We start from the raw sequence: 16742 nt of genomic DNA, 5'->3' as shown, positions 1-16742 counted from the left end.
GTTGCCGACTGCTGGTTTACGTAACAGCTGATTGAGCTTCGAGCAAACTCCGGAATCGAGGGAATTTCACCAAGTTTATTTTTAAGACTGCTGACTCACGTGCTCTGATTCATCTAGTAGCTTCGTTTATTTGTAACGAATTGACCATTCTTTTTCCTCGGTGCTATTACACCGATATAAACTTTCTTTCGTACAATAAGAATGTTCCTAAGGTTATCATTAACTATCGTCAAGTTGAAGTATAAACTTTACCTTTTATGATATTTTTATTGCATTTTATTACATTCTTGTGATAAAAATATTCTCAATGTAAGTGTTTATTCATTTTATTAATAATTTATACTTCAATTAAATCAACGTAAAGTAGTTGCTACCTCGACTAGTCATAGAATGGCCGAGCTACTTTAATGCTCGAAAATTTAAATCTTTGTCAAAATATTAATGACGAAGCCACTAAAAAGAGGAGAATTATCGAAAAACAGGATGTTTGGAATTACCGTATAAATTTATCCTTTTTTTTCTTTCGTTACAGAAACGCCATTTACAACATCAGTCTTCACGATCTCTCAGAAATCGCCGATCAGGTGAGTCCAGATTTTCGAACAAGCGCCATAAGAATAAGAATGGGAAAAAGATTTTTTTTCTCTACATAGAAAGACACGCGTGTGCCAAAAAAAGAAAGACGATTTTTTTTCCATATACGAGAACTCGCACAATATAGAGTCGAATGAAAGTTACCGACGCACCGAGGGAAACTCCTCCTGCAGTACCGAGGACAGGAGTTGAGAGCTTTGTCTCCGGACTCTCCCTGCAAACTCAGCCCCGGTTTTACCCTCTATTCCGCCTTTTATTTCCTCTCATCTTTATTGGTCGGATGGCATACTTTTGTCCACAGGCTTGCACACTTTATGTATATATGTACGTATGCCGCCACGTACTTCTACTCTTTTATGCCACCTTCGTATATTTTGCCTCTTATTCACCCTCGTGTCACAATCTCGTCCCGATAAATTTTCTCATAGCAAACATAAAGTTATTCTCGCAATAACACGCTTGATGCGTTCTGCTCTGCCAAGATAAACACACTTTAAGTTCGTTCACTGATAAAAATTCTTTTTATTGCATAATACACACACACACACAGTTTTCATACTCTTGGAATTGCTTGGGTTTTCCGTGTCCCTCGCTCTTTTTCATTGTTGTACCAAAGAATAACGCGGCAGCTTCGATTCGACCTCGTTCCGCATCCTGTGTGATAGCTTTCATCCCATTTTGGCCCTGACCGAGTCCGTCGTTACCGAATTAACGAAAACGCACATTTTTCAAAACTATAAAGATTCGCAGTGAAAAAATTATTCACTGACTTTGAGCCTGCAGTATTTGGGGCAAGAAGATAAAAATCAATTCCTTCGAGAGTCATTCTCAAAGCAGCCCGAATCCAAAAGAAGCTCAGCAGCAGGAATGAACAGACTCAAAGAAAGTGGCAGCGAGCCCGGGGCAAAGCTCACCGTAACTGGTATTTTTCATTTGTGAATACGCCGAATAAAAGTTCTATGACTGGCCAGCCACACGGCAAAGGCCTTCTCTCGTCCCCTTTACCAAATGGATTTTGGTTTTTGAATAACGAGGTAAATACGAGGGCGCAAAGGGGATGGAAAATTTGCAACGAAAAATATATAGACCCAGCGTAGGCATGCCTGAAAGAGAGAAAGAGATGGAACAAAGTTGATTTGACTGGTGAGAAAATCTCCGTAAACGTCGGTACAGAAGTAATGAAAAAGGAAAAATGAGAGAGAAAGACGCAGGAAAGGTGAAAAAAGTGGTACGAGCTCGGGGTGCTGGTTACAGGCTGTTCATTCCTTAATTCGTTTCGTTGATGGAGTTCGCGAAAGCGAAGCAGAGAGAGAGAGAGAGAGAGTGAGTGAGGTGAACGCACGGTCCGCAAGACCGCGCCTTTATCGGATTTCCGCCGCGGTAGGGAACACGCTCTGCCACGACAAGCTTGTTGACGGCGTAATCCCCCGTTCGTCGGCCAGCCCAAGCTGAGGAAAACTTCTGCCCCGGACTAATTAAGTCTGACTCTGCAACGAAGTTTCGACGCTGACTTTCCGACCCGTTTGCTTTGCCTCGCCTATACGTGTATTTATGTCTGTGCTGCATATAGATACTCGCTTACTATCCGAATAAATCCCAGTAGCGTTAGACATATAACCCGGTTTGAAAACGGAAAGTGAGACGGCAGACTTCGGCAGAGGAGCTGCTTGGAAAAGGCACGCGGCACATCCAAGATCGAGCCCGCAGCACGCGATATACTTTTTATGTTTTTCCCGCGGCTTTTTTTCCACTCCGTCCATACTTTGTCCGAGTTTTTCTTTCCAGGTTGCCCCCTTTTGCTGCCCCATTTTTCCACGAGCACTATCGCCATTCTTCCTCTTGGCCGCGGAGACTTGAACCGCGCAAAAATGATTGGAAGCGGTACTTGCGCTCGCCCAACTCAATAATACCTTTGCACCCTCGAGCAACACATCGGGACTGAGCACACTTTCTTAATGCAGGGTCGAAGTTCGCCTCGTGCGGCTGATACATTATTCACGTTATTTTGCATTATACACACGATACCTGTAAATACACGCTACGATAACGGTATCCGGCGCACGAGTATCGGTAAACAAGTTTTGTCGGTTATTGCGTCACTGGCAACGTCTCTCTGTATGTACGAACTTGGGATTAGCTCTTGGACGAGTTTCCACGTGTAATTAAGTTAGCTGGTAATGCCAGAATTTTGCAATAAATTCACGGGGTCCCTCGGAATCGATTTGTTCGCGCTGCGCGAGATGATTTCGTTTAGGAAAATGGTCAAATAACAAGAAAACACACTGGAATCCTTCATCGAGAGCTTTCGGGTTCGAAGCTTCAGCGTGTTGAGAAAATTGTACTATTTACATACGCAATCAGCAGGGTAATATCGAACCCGTGATCGCGTACTCCCACACTCGACTTGACCAATGAACGAGGGGAAATTTTAACGATCCAGGAAAAACGGAAGTAGTTAAAGACCATTAAGTGAGGCTCGAGAATACCATTCGATCTTTTATAGCCTTGGCACTTGTAACGTGACACGCGACGATGCTCTCCTCTCGTTTCACCAGCACACTATACAAAGCACCTATACAAAAAAACCTATATAAACGGAAAAGTCCTGTGACAAAGCTCATTTTAATGAGCTTCCTTCAGCTTTATATTACCCCTAAGTTATCAAACTCAGCTGCAAATTTCCAAGCTTTTCAGTCAAATTCTCAGAAACATTGAGAATTTCTGTAGAGATAGAAAAGCAAAGTACTGGAAAGCCAACATCAATGCTGGGGATGGAGACTGCGAGCTTGAGCCTGAAGTGAAAGACGCGGGAATTAAAATAGCGAATGGAGAGAAATTTTAGTCGGATCTTAACAGCGGAAAATGGTGCATCGTTCACGAAGCTCGTGGAGTTGATGTTGCTCGGTCTTGAAGGGTTAATGATTGAGATAATGATACATAAACTGGTTCTTCGATAAATATCAGTACAGGCCGATCTCGCAAATGTATAATTCACGAAGTGATTTTACTTTTAAACACGGATCTGTCTCATTACACGGTGACGGTGAATTCTACGTCTGTCCATGAGCTCCGAGTAACATGGCACAGTGACTTTTGATGCTGTTCGAGGTGATCTAACTCGGGTATATAATGGCGAGCGCACGCCGCATTGGCATACTCAGGATCGAGCGCGGGCATAAGCTCCAACCTTATAGCCGCGTGTGCTGGAAGTGTTCTGCGCGAGTTCCCTGTGGGATTCGGGCACACGGCGCGCGCGATGGTGAGAGGCGGCTCTCTGACCGGTCATTCACTTATACAAGCAGCGGGTAAAAAGTTGCCAGGATCGCAGCGGCGGAGTGTTGGGTCCTTCATGAGTCGCAGCGCCCCAGCACCGGGGACCGGCGTACAAACGCGCTCTGTCTTTTTCTCCCTGTGAGTTTGCGTGCACTCGATACGAATCGAGCGGCGAGAGACGAGCGACCAGCACTACTCTCGAAGGCCTCAAGGCCTTCGAGACTTGGACAAGCCGTTGAAACTTTCGCAAAATCAAATAATAATAAGTAGCGAGAAAAAAGGGTAAAAACGTCACCAATTTGTATACTTTTTCATCGTCTGCTTAGAAACTCCTGGAACTATCCAATATTCAAATAACCAAAAGTCAGTTTCTACTTCGACCGCGAACCACTTTTTTTTCTCTCTCATACAAAAATACTCTCGTGACTAGACTTTCGCAGGATGCAGTTTCGCCCAACCGGACGTGCTGGTGTGCCAGCACTTTGCAAGAGGACTCGGATCCTCCACGAGGGAAACTCGAAAATAGCCGATTTCCTAGGCATTATTACTCGAATGTGGAACAATATATGAAATATGCAGTGGATTTATTTACACCAGTAGTTTCCGCAGGTCGTAGGGGTAGCAGCTCATTATCAAAGGACCGTGAAATAGCGCTTTTGCGAGCATGCGCACCAGGCTATTTAAACACGAAGGCGACGAAAAAGTGCGGGGAGAAAAATCGGTCGGTGTGTTATTTGCCAGGAAAGCAGAGAGTGCACGAAGATCGTTGAGCCATCTTGAAAATAGCGTGCGCGGAAAAGGCGAAAAACAAAGTGACGTTACAAAATGATAATGGTTACGTAGTACCGATGAAGCTCTCGCTCTGGCCTCTAGAAATAGAGAGAAAGGAAGAGTGAAACGAGAACGCGGCAAAATGCTCGAGACAATAAACGCCCGGCTGGCCCAGCTCCAAATGGATTTGTCCTCGCGAATTGCTTCTTTTTTCTCATTTTAGTCGCTGTCCTCTCTCTTTCCTTTTGGTCTTTCTCCGGCGTCCCTTTACCTGGTGCTAGTGAAGCGTTCTCCTCTCCGTTGGTCCTTTCTGCTCTTCACCGCGCCGGTGTATCTTCATGGAGTTTTATACGAGCGCGCAATGTGCCTTCACTAATACTAACGATCAACAACGATGTTTACCCTTGACACAAAGAGACATACATACATTTATATGTATATATATATAAATGAGCACTCGGTGAGTATGCCGAAGGAGAAGCTCCGTGTATATTTTCCCCCGGTGTGGCGCCCTCTATGACACTCCTCCGCAAATTACGTCCTCTCGCTGTGGCCTCGCGCGCGGCAGGCTCTTTGCCTCCGTTCCTTCTTCTCTTTTCGCGCTATATGTGTGTGCGCAAACAAACGGCGAGAATCGCGGTGAAATGCGTCCGGTTACTTTTTCTTTTTCATTATTTCTTTCTCTTCCTTTTATTTCGTTCCAATGTACAAAGGAGGCACATCTTGTACACGCGGACCGTCATTATACGTTACGGGTCATGTAATATCTTCTGTTGCATTATGCTCCCGGTGTACGATCCTCGCAGGGGCCTGGGAGAAAAGCATTTCTGACTGCGAAGTGTACCTCGCCATTCAGCGCGTGTACGCGCACACACCACCAACGGAGATTCACTTCTCAAGAGCTTCGCATAATGCATATAATTAAAAAAGTACAATCCTTCTCTTTTCACTCTTTTCTCTTTTGGCTTGCCTCCTCACCAACCCTGCTATTGAGTTATTTTTCATTATTTATCTTACTCACCAAAGCTCGTACTGTTTGCTGCACATCGCTTTACCCCGACATTGCCTTTTTCACTCACCGCAACGACTCCCCTCGTAATAGCCCTTTCTCTACCCCGTTAATATATATGCACAAATCTCTTACTCTCTCTCTCTCTCTCTCGCAAATTACACACTTCGGAGCCTCGAAATTCAAGCAAACTCTCTCGGTACAAATCAACCGACGTAGAATTTAGATGGAAACGCTAAAATAATTACAAAATCAGTCTTCATTACACAAATGGAAATACTTGTATCCTCTTTTCACTTATTTCACGTTATTCTTCTATTCCGCATGGCTGAAAAACTCTTTAACGAACGGGAAACAGTTTATTGCAAGCTTCTCGTGGTTTCGCACACTAAAGTCTTTTCTTTCATCCCCAATGCAGTTCCGCTCATCAGAGACGGATGATTCCTTTTCTAATGAAAAGTCCTTCAACAATATTTGCCTGACGGTCAAACATTTTACAATCACTTAAAAATTGCTTGACCGTCGGACGCGTGAAGCATTCCCAGTGAATGATGATTGTGGTACATAGTGAAAAAATAAGAAAAAAAAGAAAAAAAACCGTTTTTAGGAAATACGAAAATGTGATATTTTCTCCCAGCAATATCCGTTTTTTTGAACGATAATTCGTGAAGGAATAAACGGAAAAGAATTCGAGCTGAAATCATGCCGATTCGCAAAGGGGAGGCGTAGTTACAGTTGCGCGCAGTAGGAAAAGTGCGTGCTCAGGGAAAACGTCACATATAGAGTCGCTGTACTCCCCGGGATGCTGGGAAACCAAATTTGCGTGATTATTGCGACGGAGGTTGATGCGAAACGTGTTGGTAACGTTAAATCGCGGTTGGATAGGTGGGATGAGAGGAGGCTCACGATTTCTGCACTCGAGCGAGTGCGGTGGCGGTGTAAGAGGAGGGAAAGAGCGAGAGAGAAAGCGAGTGAGTGCGAGCCGACGAGCAGCGTGGCATAAAGAGGACGAGGGGAGCACGCCGTCATTTCATTATGGCATGTATGCGGGACGCGAGTCGGAGGAAAGAGAGTGATAGCAAAAGAGGGATACGGAGAGTGCAGGGGAAAGAAAAGGAGAGACGTTTTCGCGACAGGCCGCCGCAACGAGTCGTGCCGGCGAGTAGGCATGGAGGAACGTGAGCGCGAGCCCGTCAACGGGTTACAGTACAGTCACGCGCCGTCCATCCATTTCCGGAGTAGCAAAACGCGCCAAAGAGGGCTCTATGGAGAGTAGTGCGGTGTTATATGCTGATGGTAGAAGCCCCGTTGAAGAGTCCTGGAGTGGTCTCTTTCGGTGCAGAAATCCAGAGAGGTTCTGGATGACAGGGACCGAAGAGAAATTTACGGTGTGTAGCTACGTCGAAAGAGAAGCGTGCGGAGAGAGAAAGGAGCGAGCGCTCGATGCGGATCGGAGGAGGATGCAGGCAAAAGTTTCTCCCTGCTTCTCTGTCGCTCTCTTATGCTGGCTCGTGCAAATTGAATCTAATCACCCTCTCCCTCTAGTTATTTCGGCCGGCTCGTAAAACGTGTGCGTCGCGTCTACGTATATGCGGAACGTCAGGGAAAAGGGGGATCTCGATGTGAAGAGGGCGTAATATACGTACGAAGTAGGCATGTGCATGTTAACTTGACAGGGTTACAATTAACCGGAGGGCTGTGGAGTCGTAGCCATGCGGGGGATTATTGACAAATTGGCAATAAAACGAGACGAAGACGCGTCCATTTGATGAAAATAACAATGACGCGGAGAGCCGTTCACAGTTTCGAGAACAGAATGAGTTTACAACTTCAACGTGTGCTCAAAACCCAAGTAATTATTACGCGAATTGCAACCCGAAGGTTAACGTCGAGTGAATTCAACCAAGTTTCTTTCCGTAGAATAAGTGCATAACTGCCAGAATTTTCACGGGTTCAATCCTGCCACGGTAATTGGCATTTTTGGCTCGGTATACACCGCCTCACACCACCGAACAAACTCGCAGTCTGTTAATGGAATCAAATACTTTTGTCTTGTTGCTAATGTCGCAGGTTTTCTGCATTGAAAACTTTAATAAAGTCCAGCTAACAGAGAGGGAGGAAGGGGAGGAGGAGGAGGAGGGAAGAAAACTGAAGAACGAGAGAGGCGTAAAAGAGATAGTCTTGGTAGGAACCCCCGTCACGATGTGCAAGTATAAAGCTTTGATAGAAACGAGACACAAGAGGGCAGCACCGATCTCCGAGCCACCCGCACCGTCTCCGCGTCTATTTCCGGCTGTCGGTCTTCTCACAAAGGGTAGAGACGAAGCAAATTTAATCTATTTACCGTAGTCAAACGAGCTCGACCCATACACACGCACGGACACGAACACACCCGTGAGAATCCACCAACACACCGAGGCACAAAGTCCCAAGAGGTTAGGCAGTGAAGCGGCTATGTTGTTCCCTCGTGCGCTCACCTCCCCTCGATAGCTCCCTTGTACTTTCAATTTTCGACAGGAGCATGCCGGAGTTGTCTTTTTTTTTAATTCCTCCATTCGCCTCTCACCTTCCATCCTTCCTCGCAAATGCGCGCTCTTCTATCGTACATCGGATCGAATATACGATCGTCCCTCCAACCTCGATGATGTATGTACACATGGAGAGAAGCTCTTATCACACAACCTTCACCAGGAAACGCTGTCGTCGAACGTACATCGATATACGCTTCTTAATTATACCGCGTACAGTCAAACCCCCTTAAAACCTGTTTAGGGGCTGTGGGGAAATTTAACGCCCTCCCTCGTTTCTTGTGTCTGAGTGTGCAATTTATCCGGTGCTATTTTGACTGTGAAAACAATTATAAATTTCGAAACAAAAATGGCCAAATTAATACGGTTTTCGTCCGATCAACGACGATCCCATTCGAAACGAAAATGACGTAAAAGGAAAAAAACTGTTTGAACCGAATGACGTTTTAAAGGCCGTCGAAACGCAAAGTTTAGTGGATGAATTGACAGTGTTTAACCTTTTTATCCATTTGGCCTATTTCTCACTTTTCCATGAAGAATGGACTGCTGTACCCTCCGGGAAAGAATACAATTTTACTGGTCTGCGTTAAAAAAATATAATCATACTATTCCGTTAAGTAATGCGAAAAAAAAAATAATTCCCATATGCGCCTGCTTTAAATTGCACCTAGGAGGTTTTGGAATCGCCTGCGTAGTGGCACTCTGGACGCTGCGCACGGTCCTTATAAGCGCGAGGCAATTGTTCTGTGTTAAGCCCCCTCCACTTTAGTACGCCATCGAGTTTTTTTACTTGCTCGCTGTGTGCAAGACTGGACGCAGTTTTCCTGGTTTATTTCCTGGGCTATTATACATTTATACGTAAAACCAGAGTTTCAAGTCAGAAATTTGCTCCCGACTGATAAGAGACAGTCGGACGCAAACCTCGAAAACGCTTCAAAGTGGGGGAAGCTCCCCGCCTCGTTGAAAGCGAGGAAGAGGCTTATTATAGCGGATCAGGGGATTCGACTGTATCTCCGCACTGCCAGTGTTACAAGCTCTGAACTTGTGCCATATTTTCGTCTACTTGCTATAATATTCGCGAGTAAAGGGACGAGAGAGGGAATATTAGTCCGCGCCATTAGTTACCTCTTCGCTGTAACCTGATTGTGTGCTTGTATCACGGGAAATTCTACACAGAGGAAAAGATCGGAACGCGGGGCTGCTATGGAAAATATATTTCTTCCGTTAAATCGCCGCTCTCCTCGGGCGCACGCCCTCCGTTACATATCGCGCATCGTTTCAAGCCCAGCACCCTTTTTCAACGAAATGGCAGTCTCGGTTACACACTGGGCCATTATCACCTCTCGCGAAAGTCGGATACGACGTATAGCGCGCTCAATTTATATCCATGCGCTACTCCTACCAGCCTCGCAGCTCCAAATTTATGCGTTTGAGTATGCGCCAAGGATCGGCTAAATAAGCGATACAGAACACACGTATCGGCTCGTTTACTGCGGCCTCACTAACGCCATTATCCTCATAATTAGTACAATCCGAAATTTTACTCTCTCCTCACACTGGCTAACGACATGGTGCGTTACCGAAAAAGCTATTAATCTCTTACTAATTTTAGCCTTGAAGGATTGTGTTTGGAATATCGATGGCGTGCTTCCGGCTCCGCCCGCTCAGCAGGTCTCGTGAAAGTAAACGCGGGCGCTTCTTTGCTGGTAGAAATTGCGCTTGGAAAAATCTCGGATTTTATTTCTATTGGTTTAAAAGAAGGCACTGTTTCTCCAGAAGTCGTGTTTCGGGATGCAAAACGTTGGAAATTCGGAATTTTGACTTTACTAGCTTCCCCAAATCCTGGTTGGAAAGGATCCTGAGAAAATAAGGAAATTCTACCACTTGGACGCGGCCAATAATCAACACCAGCGCCAGTTAAAAGCTTCCTTAGCTTTGTAAATACACAGAAGTGGAATAAGTACTGCAACTCTGAATAGTTTCCTTTCAAGGGTTAATTAGAAGGTTTCAAGTTAGTTTCTCTTTTACGATCAACAATTCTCTGGAATCGCTATTATTTGTATTGTGGCCAGGCAAAAAGTGAAGTACTCGGCAGTTCGTTATTATTCTAGCTCAAATTTAACACGTAAGTAACCGTCCCTATATATATCGCTCGAAGGAGAGAGAGAGAGAAAGAGAGAAAGTCGTCGAAACGGTCGAGTAGGCAAGGAAAAGGGGTTGAACATTTTCCACTCTCATGCATAGAAGGAGAAAGTCCTCGCGTGCTGCTGCTACCCCACCGACGAAAGAGTCTTGCAATGAGGTGTAATGAGAAAAGAGAAGAATGAGAGAGAGAGAGAGAGAGAGAGAGAGAGAGAGGAAAAGAAGGCTGAGGTAGTTTCGCAGCGAGTCCCAAGGAGGCACACTTAGCACGTCACTGTAGAGTGCTCTCAGGAATGGCTAAAACACCTAAAACGTTTTGTACCATTTATGAACCGTATTTACCTTGAGCTTCGACTTTCTCCTCCGTTAGTACTCTGGCTGCTTGGTGCTCCTATCGCTCTGGCGTTGGTGTTGCACTGCTTGTAGCCACTCCACCCTTCGGCCTCTTCAATCCACCTTTTAACCTCATCCGACTCGACCTTAATCTCAGCTTCGACATTCCTCTCTTTCTTCCACTCGCTTTTTCCAATGCAAAGAGAATCTTTTTCACCTCCATTTGGTCTCGTTGCGGTTCTCCGTATGAGTTGTCATCCCGTCTCTTTTCGTACTTCAATATTTTCTCGTACGACACATCGCTCGTTCAACGGCGATTGATCGGGTCGGTGATATTTCAATAATCGGTAATTCACTCTTCTATTCCGAAAATCGTTCATTCGCGACCGCCCGACGAATGTATTCTCGTCGTTCCAGACTGAGGTTCGAGTACAACATTTACTCACAATCTTCCATAAAAACTTGTAACGAATACCAGACTGAGAATTACAATTACAGCATATCGAAAAAATTGTAAAATCTAATTACAGAGTTGAATTATCGAGTAAAAGAACAAAAACCATTCAACTTTTTCAAATGAGTTTTCTTCGTACGTTTCATCTCATTATTTCGCGAAAAAGGACGTGACACTCGGGAATACTTGGGATGTATCATGATATAACTTTTAACGATCTCTTCCATCATGCGCATGAATACATTGCGTACGACGTTTCTCATAACCGATGATACGAAGTAATAACTAATTTCTGAGTACATGTTACATTCAAGAGTAGAAAGGGACCGTTTTTTCGGGTCCAATGACAAATGCATTTTTATGCAATTAATTTTTTTAATAGGGCGCATATGAGATACTCTCATATTTTTCGTTCGTCCAAAGCTTACGAAGAGAATACCGAACTACTGAAAAGTTGGTCGACAAAGAGGATTTTCGTATATATACGGACGATGGCATAAAACCAAAGCGATGTGAAGAGAGATGCGGAAATCCTCGAAGCACGAGTGAATGAATTAGACATGAAGCGAAGAAGGAAACAAAAAAATTGTCAAAAAGATAAAATTCGTCCATAACAAGAAAAATGGTGGACGAAGCTGGACACGCGATGCGATGCGGTATCCTCATTTTTCTTTGCTACGCTGCCACCACCAGTGGTGTAATAATGGATGCGTGCCTGTAGAATGGGAGCTGCGGCAAGAGACAGAAACGAATTTATCCGCGGATTTCCAGCCCAGCTGGGTGGAAGCTCGAAACTGTGAAAATCCCAGGCCGTTGACTACCATCCCCAGTACCACCACCCTTATTCTCGTCTTCATCCTTTTCCGGTCTCCCTTCCCTCTCTCTCTCTGTATCTCTGCCTCCCTCTGACCGCTCTAACCCGATGAATATTCAGTGCGATTTTGCGGTTTAAACTTTTAGCCGGGTACTCACCACGGCGTGGCGAAACGTGCGACGTGGCTGATGTGAGCTTTTCGAGCTTGCTTTACTCTCTTTATCTCTGTCTCTCGTGCCCCTTCCTCGCTTCCGCCCTTTCCTCTTTTTAACTCCGTCCACTTCAACTGTACCGCTACTGCAGCAGCCTGCACTGTTCGGGGTGTGCAAAAGGATGGAATATTCCCGTACGGCTTGGTATTCTAATTAGGACAAAAAGGAGCCAACTATTTAAACGAGAGGATACCAGCCCAGAAATCCTCCTGGAGATGCTTCTCCCTTCGAGATCTTACAACCTCTTGGCCTGGAATCGTTTTTTCGTTTGTTCTCTTCCTCCCATTCTTTTTTCCGAAGGTACATCTGGCTTTTTACGTCCCCCCTGTGTCTCACGATAGCGCTGGAGACTCGAAATCATCCTGCGAGCCTAAAAATACTTGTTAGGGAGAAAAGTTGGCAATAAATCACTGAATCCTGTACGGAACTCTACGAGAACGAGAACTGCCTTTGAAAAAAAAAAAAAAAAAAAAAAAAAAACTTCACGTCCCGTACACTGGTACATACGCGCGCATATATCGTGAGAAAAAAAAAGCCGAAAGTGCATTCGCGCGAAAAGTAATCCTCTGAGATTATCCTCTCCAAGCGTACGCGAACTGTGCTGGAACTTTTTTCGTTTTACCATTAATTACGCTTCGTTGTGGCTTCCTGAGTTTCCACCGTATTTTCCTCTCACTTTACATTCTTAGCACTCTCGTTTTTCCATACTTTTTTGTACCCCATTTTCTCCTATTCGTTTTTCATTCCATTCGTTGTTCCAGAAATTCTTACCTGATATTTCGCTTTTACAGAAAGTACAATGGTCGAGCACAGGAGCCCATCGAGAATTGTGCTACCTCAAGGGACGCAGCGACGATGACTGCCAGAATTATGTCCGGGTATTCGGCAGACAGGGACCCGACAAGTTCCTCGCCTGCGGTACCAATGCCTACAAACCTCAGTGTCGAGAGTTCTCGATAATGGTAAGTGATCCTTAAAATCAAACAATTTACCGAAATTACAATCGTTGCACGGGGAGAATTAAATTTGAAAAATTACTGTCCAGTAACGATAATGCGATCGCGGAGCTGAAACTCATCATATTATGATGGAAAATATATTGAATCTTCCTGTAAAAAAAATAATATTCATTCTTCACAGTAGCTACTTTTACCGGAGTATTTTAGCAGATTTTGACGTCACGATGAATTTTACCGCGCCGTACTGTAAACATTTTCTTACGAATGTCAATGCTAGTATGCGTCATTTTTTTTATATGCTCAGCCCTTTGTTGAAGTGTCCTTCACACCGTTTCAGTGAGCTACGAAATTCAGAAACGAGTGATCGACACTTACGTTAGGGCAAAGACATTTTACCGTGATGCACCTTAAAGTTCACTAAACGTTTTGTAAATTTTAGTATACGCACCGTAAGTCTCACTATCTGCAATATTTACTATTATAAAACTGAAAATTCCGCAAAATATTGAAAATTTTACACAGTGCGTTACTGGAGTAAACATTTTTTTCTTAGCTTGTCCCCGCAGTCAAATATATCCTGTAAATTTTACAGCGAATTTCACGCTAAATATTACCGTTTAATTATCTCACGTAATTTGTGAGTATTCACATTTCGTATCGGGCAGCAAAATTTATCATTCAAACTAGTGCTCAATTGAAAATATCCACAGATTTTTTTGTCGTTCAACACGTTTGATAAATATATACTATTACGGGAATATCAATCTTTGCATCATTCGAATATATCTCGTTGTTGCGGGTAACAATCAGAAGCCGAATAACATGGACCATACTAAGCCGTGTTTAGCTTCGGATGCAATAGCACATTGCTCCGAAGCGTAATACTGTGCCACTCGTATATACACACCCACATACATATATACATGTTTAATCTCGGCGTATCCTAAAACAAGATATCTCAAAGTGAGAAGCCAGTTCTCCACGAGTTCGTCTCTAATCTAGCTATCCGCCACGGGAACTTAATTTCCGGCATGTAATCAATACACGAATCCTCGAGGCTGCTCCTCAAGGATCTCATAATGGCATAACAGTATCAGTGAGTACTGAGCAAACAGCACAGTGGGTTTTGTAAATATACTGCAAAGGGCCTTCCCACTTCTGCAAATTCAATTTAAAGCTCCCACCGTACTCTTTCATTCGAAACTCTTAAAACCGAGCGATTATATAGCCCCGAAAGAAATTTAACAATGAAACGACGACGGATAAATTGATCACCTGAGCGAATATAAAAAACCCTGAAGCGAGATTACTTTCGAGAAACAACTTTGAAAACACAGCTATTTCTTGAAACTAGCTTCATTTCCTACATCAAACCTTCAAGGTTTAGGGAACTACCTTAAAAAGTGGGTGAATAATCTACATTTTTTTCTACTTGTCAAACAATTAATGTACTTTAGAATAATGCTCAAAAAAAAATTTTTTTAATTTCTGGAAAACGAAATTATTTTCTTCCATACTAGCGAGTAATATGAGACGTTGGCGCGGTAGCGCGACCAGCAGCTGGATAATTATTATTCACTAAGCGATTAAAAAACTCGCTTGATGTTTTCTTTTTTTTTATAACAAAATAGGCCTCAAATTATTAAGGTTGATCCTCTGCGACAGCCCCAACCAAAAGTTATGTACTGTCTGCATATTAAAAGGCTTAATAATTCGTTCGGATCGTAATAAATAACTTTGTAAAGAGCCTATATACGTACTCGGTGCCAGCAGATATAGTACAAATATCATTTGCTTTCGTAAAATTTATTCTAAAAGTATTTTTAATCCGACATCGTGAGTAAATTTTTTGACGGAACTATCCAGGTTACGCTTCAACACACAGAAAAGGTTGTCTATACAGACGACATTCGCTTGTTCGCTTGCAAAATATATCGTATGCAGCCTAAACCTTCGTACTTCTCGAGGCTATATCTGTCAAACTAGATGGTCAATCACCTTGATTTTTTTTCACAATATCTGTGATATCCTGCTCTAGCTCCTCCTCGTTTTTTATAAACTTCCTAATTTTAGTACTAGCGGTAGAATCAATAATGTGCCGTTTGCTTATGCATGGTCCATATGTTACGTGTTAATTGAGTCAACTTCAATTTCATATATCTCGGGTTCGGGATGGTGAAACTTGTTAAAATTTTATAGAGCTGTTGTTCATATCTTAAACAATACGTATGCCAAATTTAAATAATTTCCTAATTTAACTGTCTCGTGGAGGAACCACCTTAAAACTGCTAGAAAAAACTGAAGAAAATAAATAACAAAACATAATTCGACTTGAACTCTGTCACGAGTCGCAAACTGCGAGAAACACACAATAATAACGAGCAATGATAATGCGGAAAACTAATTCACGGTTTTGGCCTTATAAAAGAGATTCGTGAACTTCGTACAAGATGGCGCAAAAGCGGTGACGAAATACCAACTTGATGCGTCAACCACGATTCAAGAAGATTTGGTTTTACAAATAATCTGTAATAGAGGAAGAGGTTTAAGGAAAATGTGGTGTAAACGGTTCCTCAATAATTCCATGCCGTATAGCTACGGTTCCCAGGACGATCCGGTTCCGAGATTGACTTGCTTTGATTGGTGGTTGTCCCCTGAGACGAGGCAACGATCTCGACCAAAGAGTTTAGAATTGAAGGAACTGTTGGTTTGTCGAGGGAGATAGAGATTTGCTGTTGGGGCGGTACGAGGGATAATGTTGGCGCGGTATATCGAAGTGATCTCAGTAGCTTCGCCGCGGTTAATCCTAGCGAAGCGGGTTTGTGTACAGCAGCAGAAGCAACGAAGAGCGCTCTCTGCAGGGAGCGTCTAAGAAACTTGTACCGCTTGCCACAAATGCAGCAGAGGACAAAAGTTAGCGGGAGTCGAGGGAGAAAGAAAAAGAAGAAGAAATACAAATAAAACACGACACAGACACTCGCCGAGAGAGGAGCAGGGAACATTGAACCTTTCGCGAGGGAGATCTCCGTGAATCGAGATTTCTGCTGCTGCTACTCCATGCCTCTTGGCATAAGTTAATTTTCGTCGTGGCGTACGTAACCTTCTACCTCATTCCGCTAAACTCTAACCTCACACTTTTCTTCAAAAGACTCCACCCTCTCTTTGTCACTCTCAACTTTGCCGGGCGAATACTACGAAACTTTACTTGTACTATGTCGATCGCAATACCGCGCCCATGTCCCGAGTTCTTTCTCTTCCGTAAAACGTAAGACAGAACTGAGTTACTTACATTCCATATTTTAACTTCCTACTCATTCACGTTTTACTTCGTTAGTTCGTTCGGTTAATAAACACTCACCGCATCGCAAGAATTCTGATTGAGAATATTATAGATGAAGCTGTAAGTGCTTTAAGGTAATTAAACTATTAAAAAATTAACATTCCACGACCCATCGCGTTTATACAATATTCAAACTTTCTTCACGTAACTTATCCAATCGACCGGTCGATTCACACTTTACGGATTAATATTTCGATAATTAAATTATTGAACGTGCCGTTCCGTTGGAAGCAGCCGTAGGGTTTTTTGTCATTCGTAATTACTCGCAGCAGACTTCAGTTTCTGTAATATACTGAGAGCTTTTAATGCTCAA

General features: G+C 43.5%; 1 protein-coding gene across 2 annotated transcripts in view; it reads left to right on the top strand.

Moving 5' to 3' along the window:
* LOC122414942 (semaphorin-1A-like) overlaps positions 1 to 16742 on the top strand; it is a 223032-nt gene that overhangs the window by 158560 nt on the left and 47730 nt on the right. For both annotated transcript variants that reach the window (XM_043426638.1, XM_043426637.1), the window contains exons 4-5: positions 533 to 584; positions 12922 to 13092. In XM_043426638.1, coding sequence (XP_043282573.1) covers positions 533 to 584; positions 12922 to 13092 — 223 coding nt within the window. The remainder of the gene's footprint in view (positions 1 to 532; positions 585 to 12921; positions 13093 to 16742) is intronic.

Source organism: Venturia canescens, chromosome 8 (assembly GCF_019457755.1).
Source record: "Venturia canescens isolate UGA chromosome 8, ASM1945775v1, whole genome shotgun sequence".
Taxonomy (NCBI): Eukaryota; Metazoa; Arthropoda; class Insecta; order Hymenoptera; family Ichneumonidae; genus Venturia; species Venturia canescens.
The sequence above is the reverse complement of the archived record's forward strand: the minus strand, read 5'-3'. Positions and strand labels throughout refer to the sequence as shown.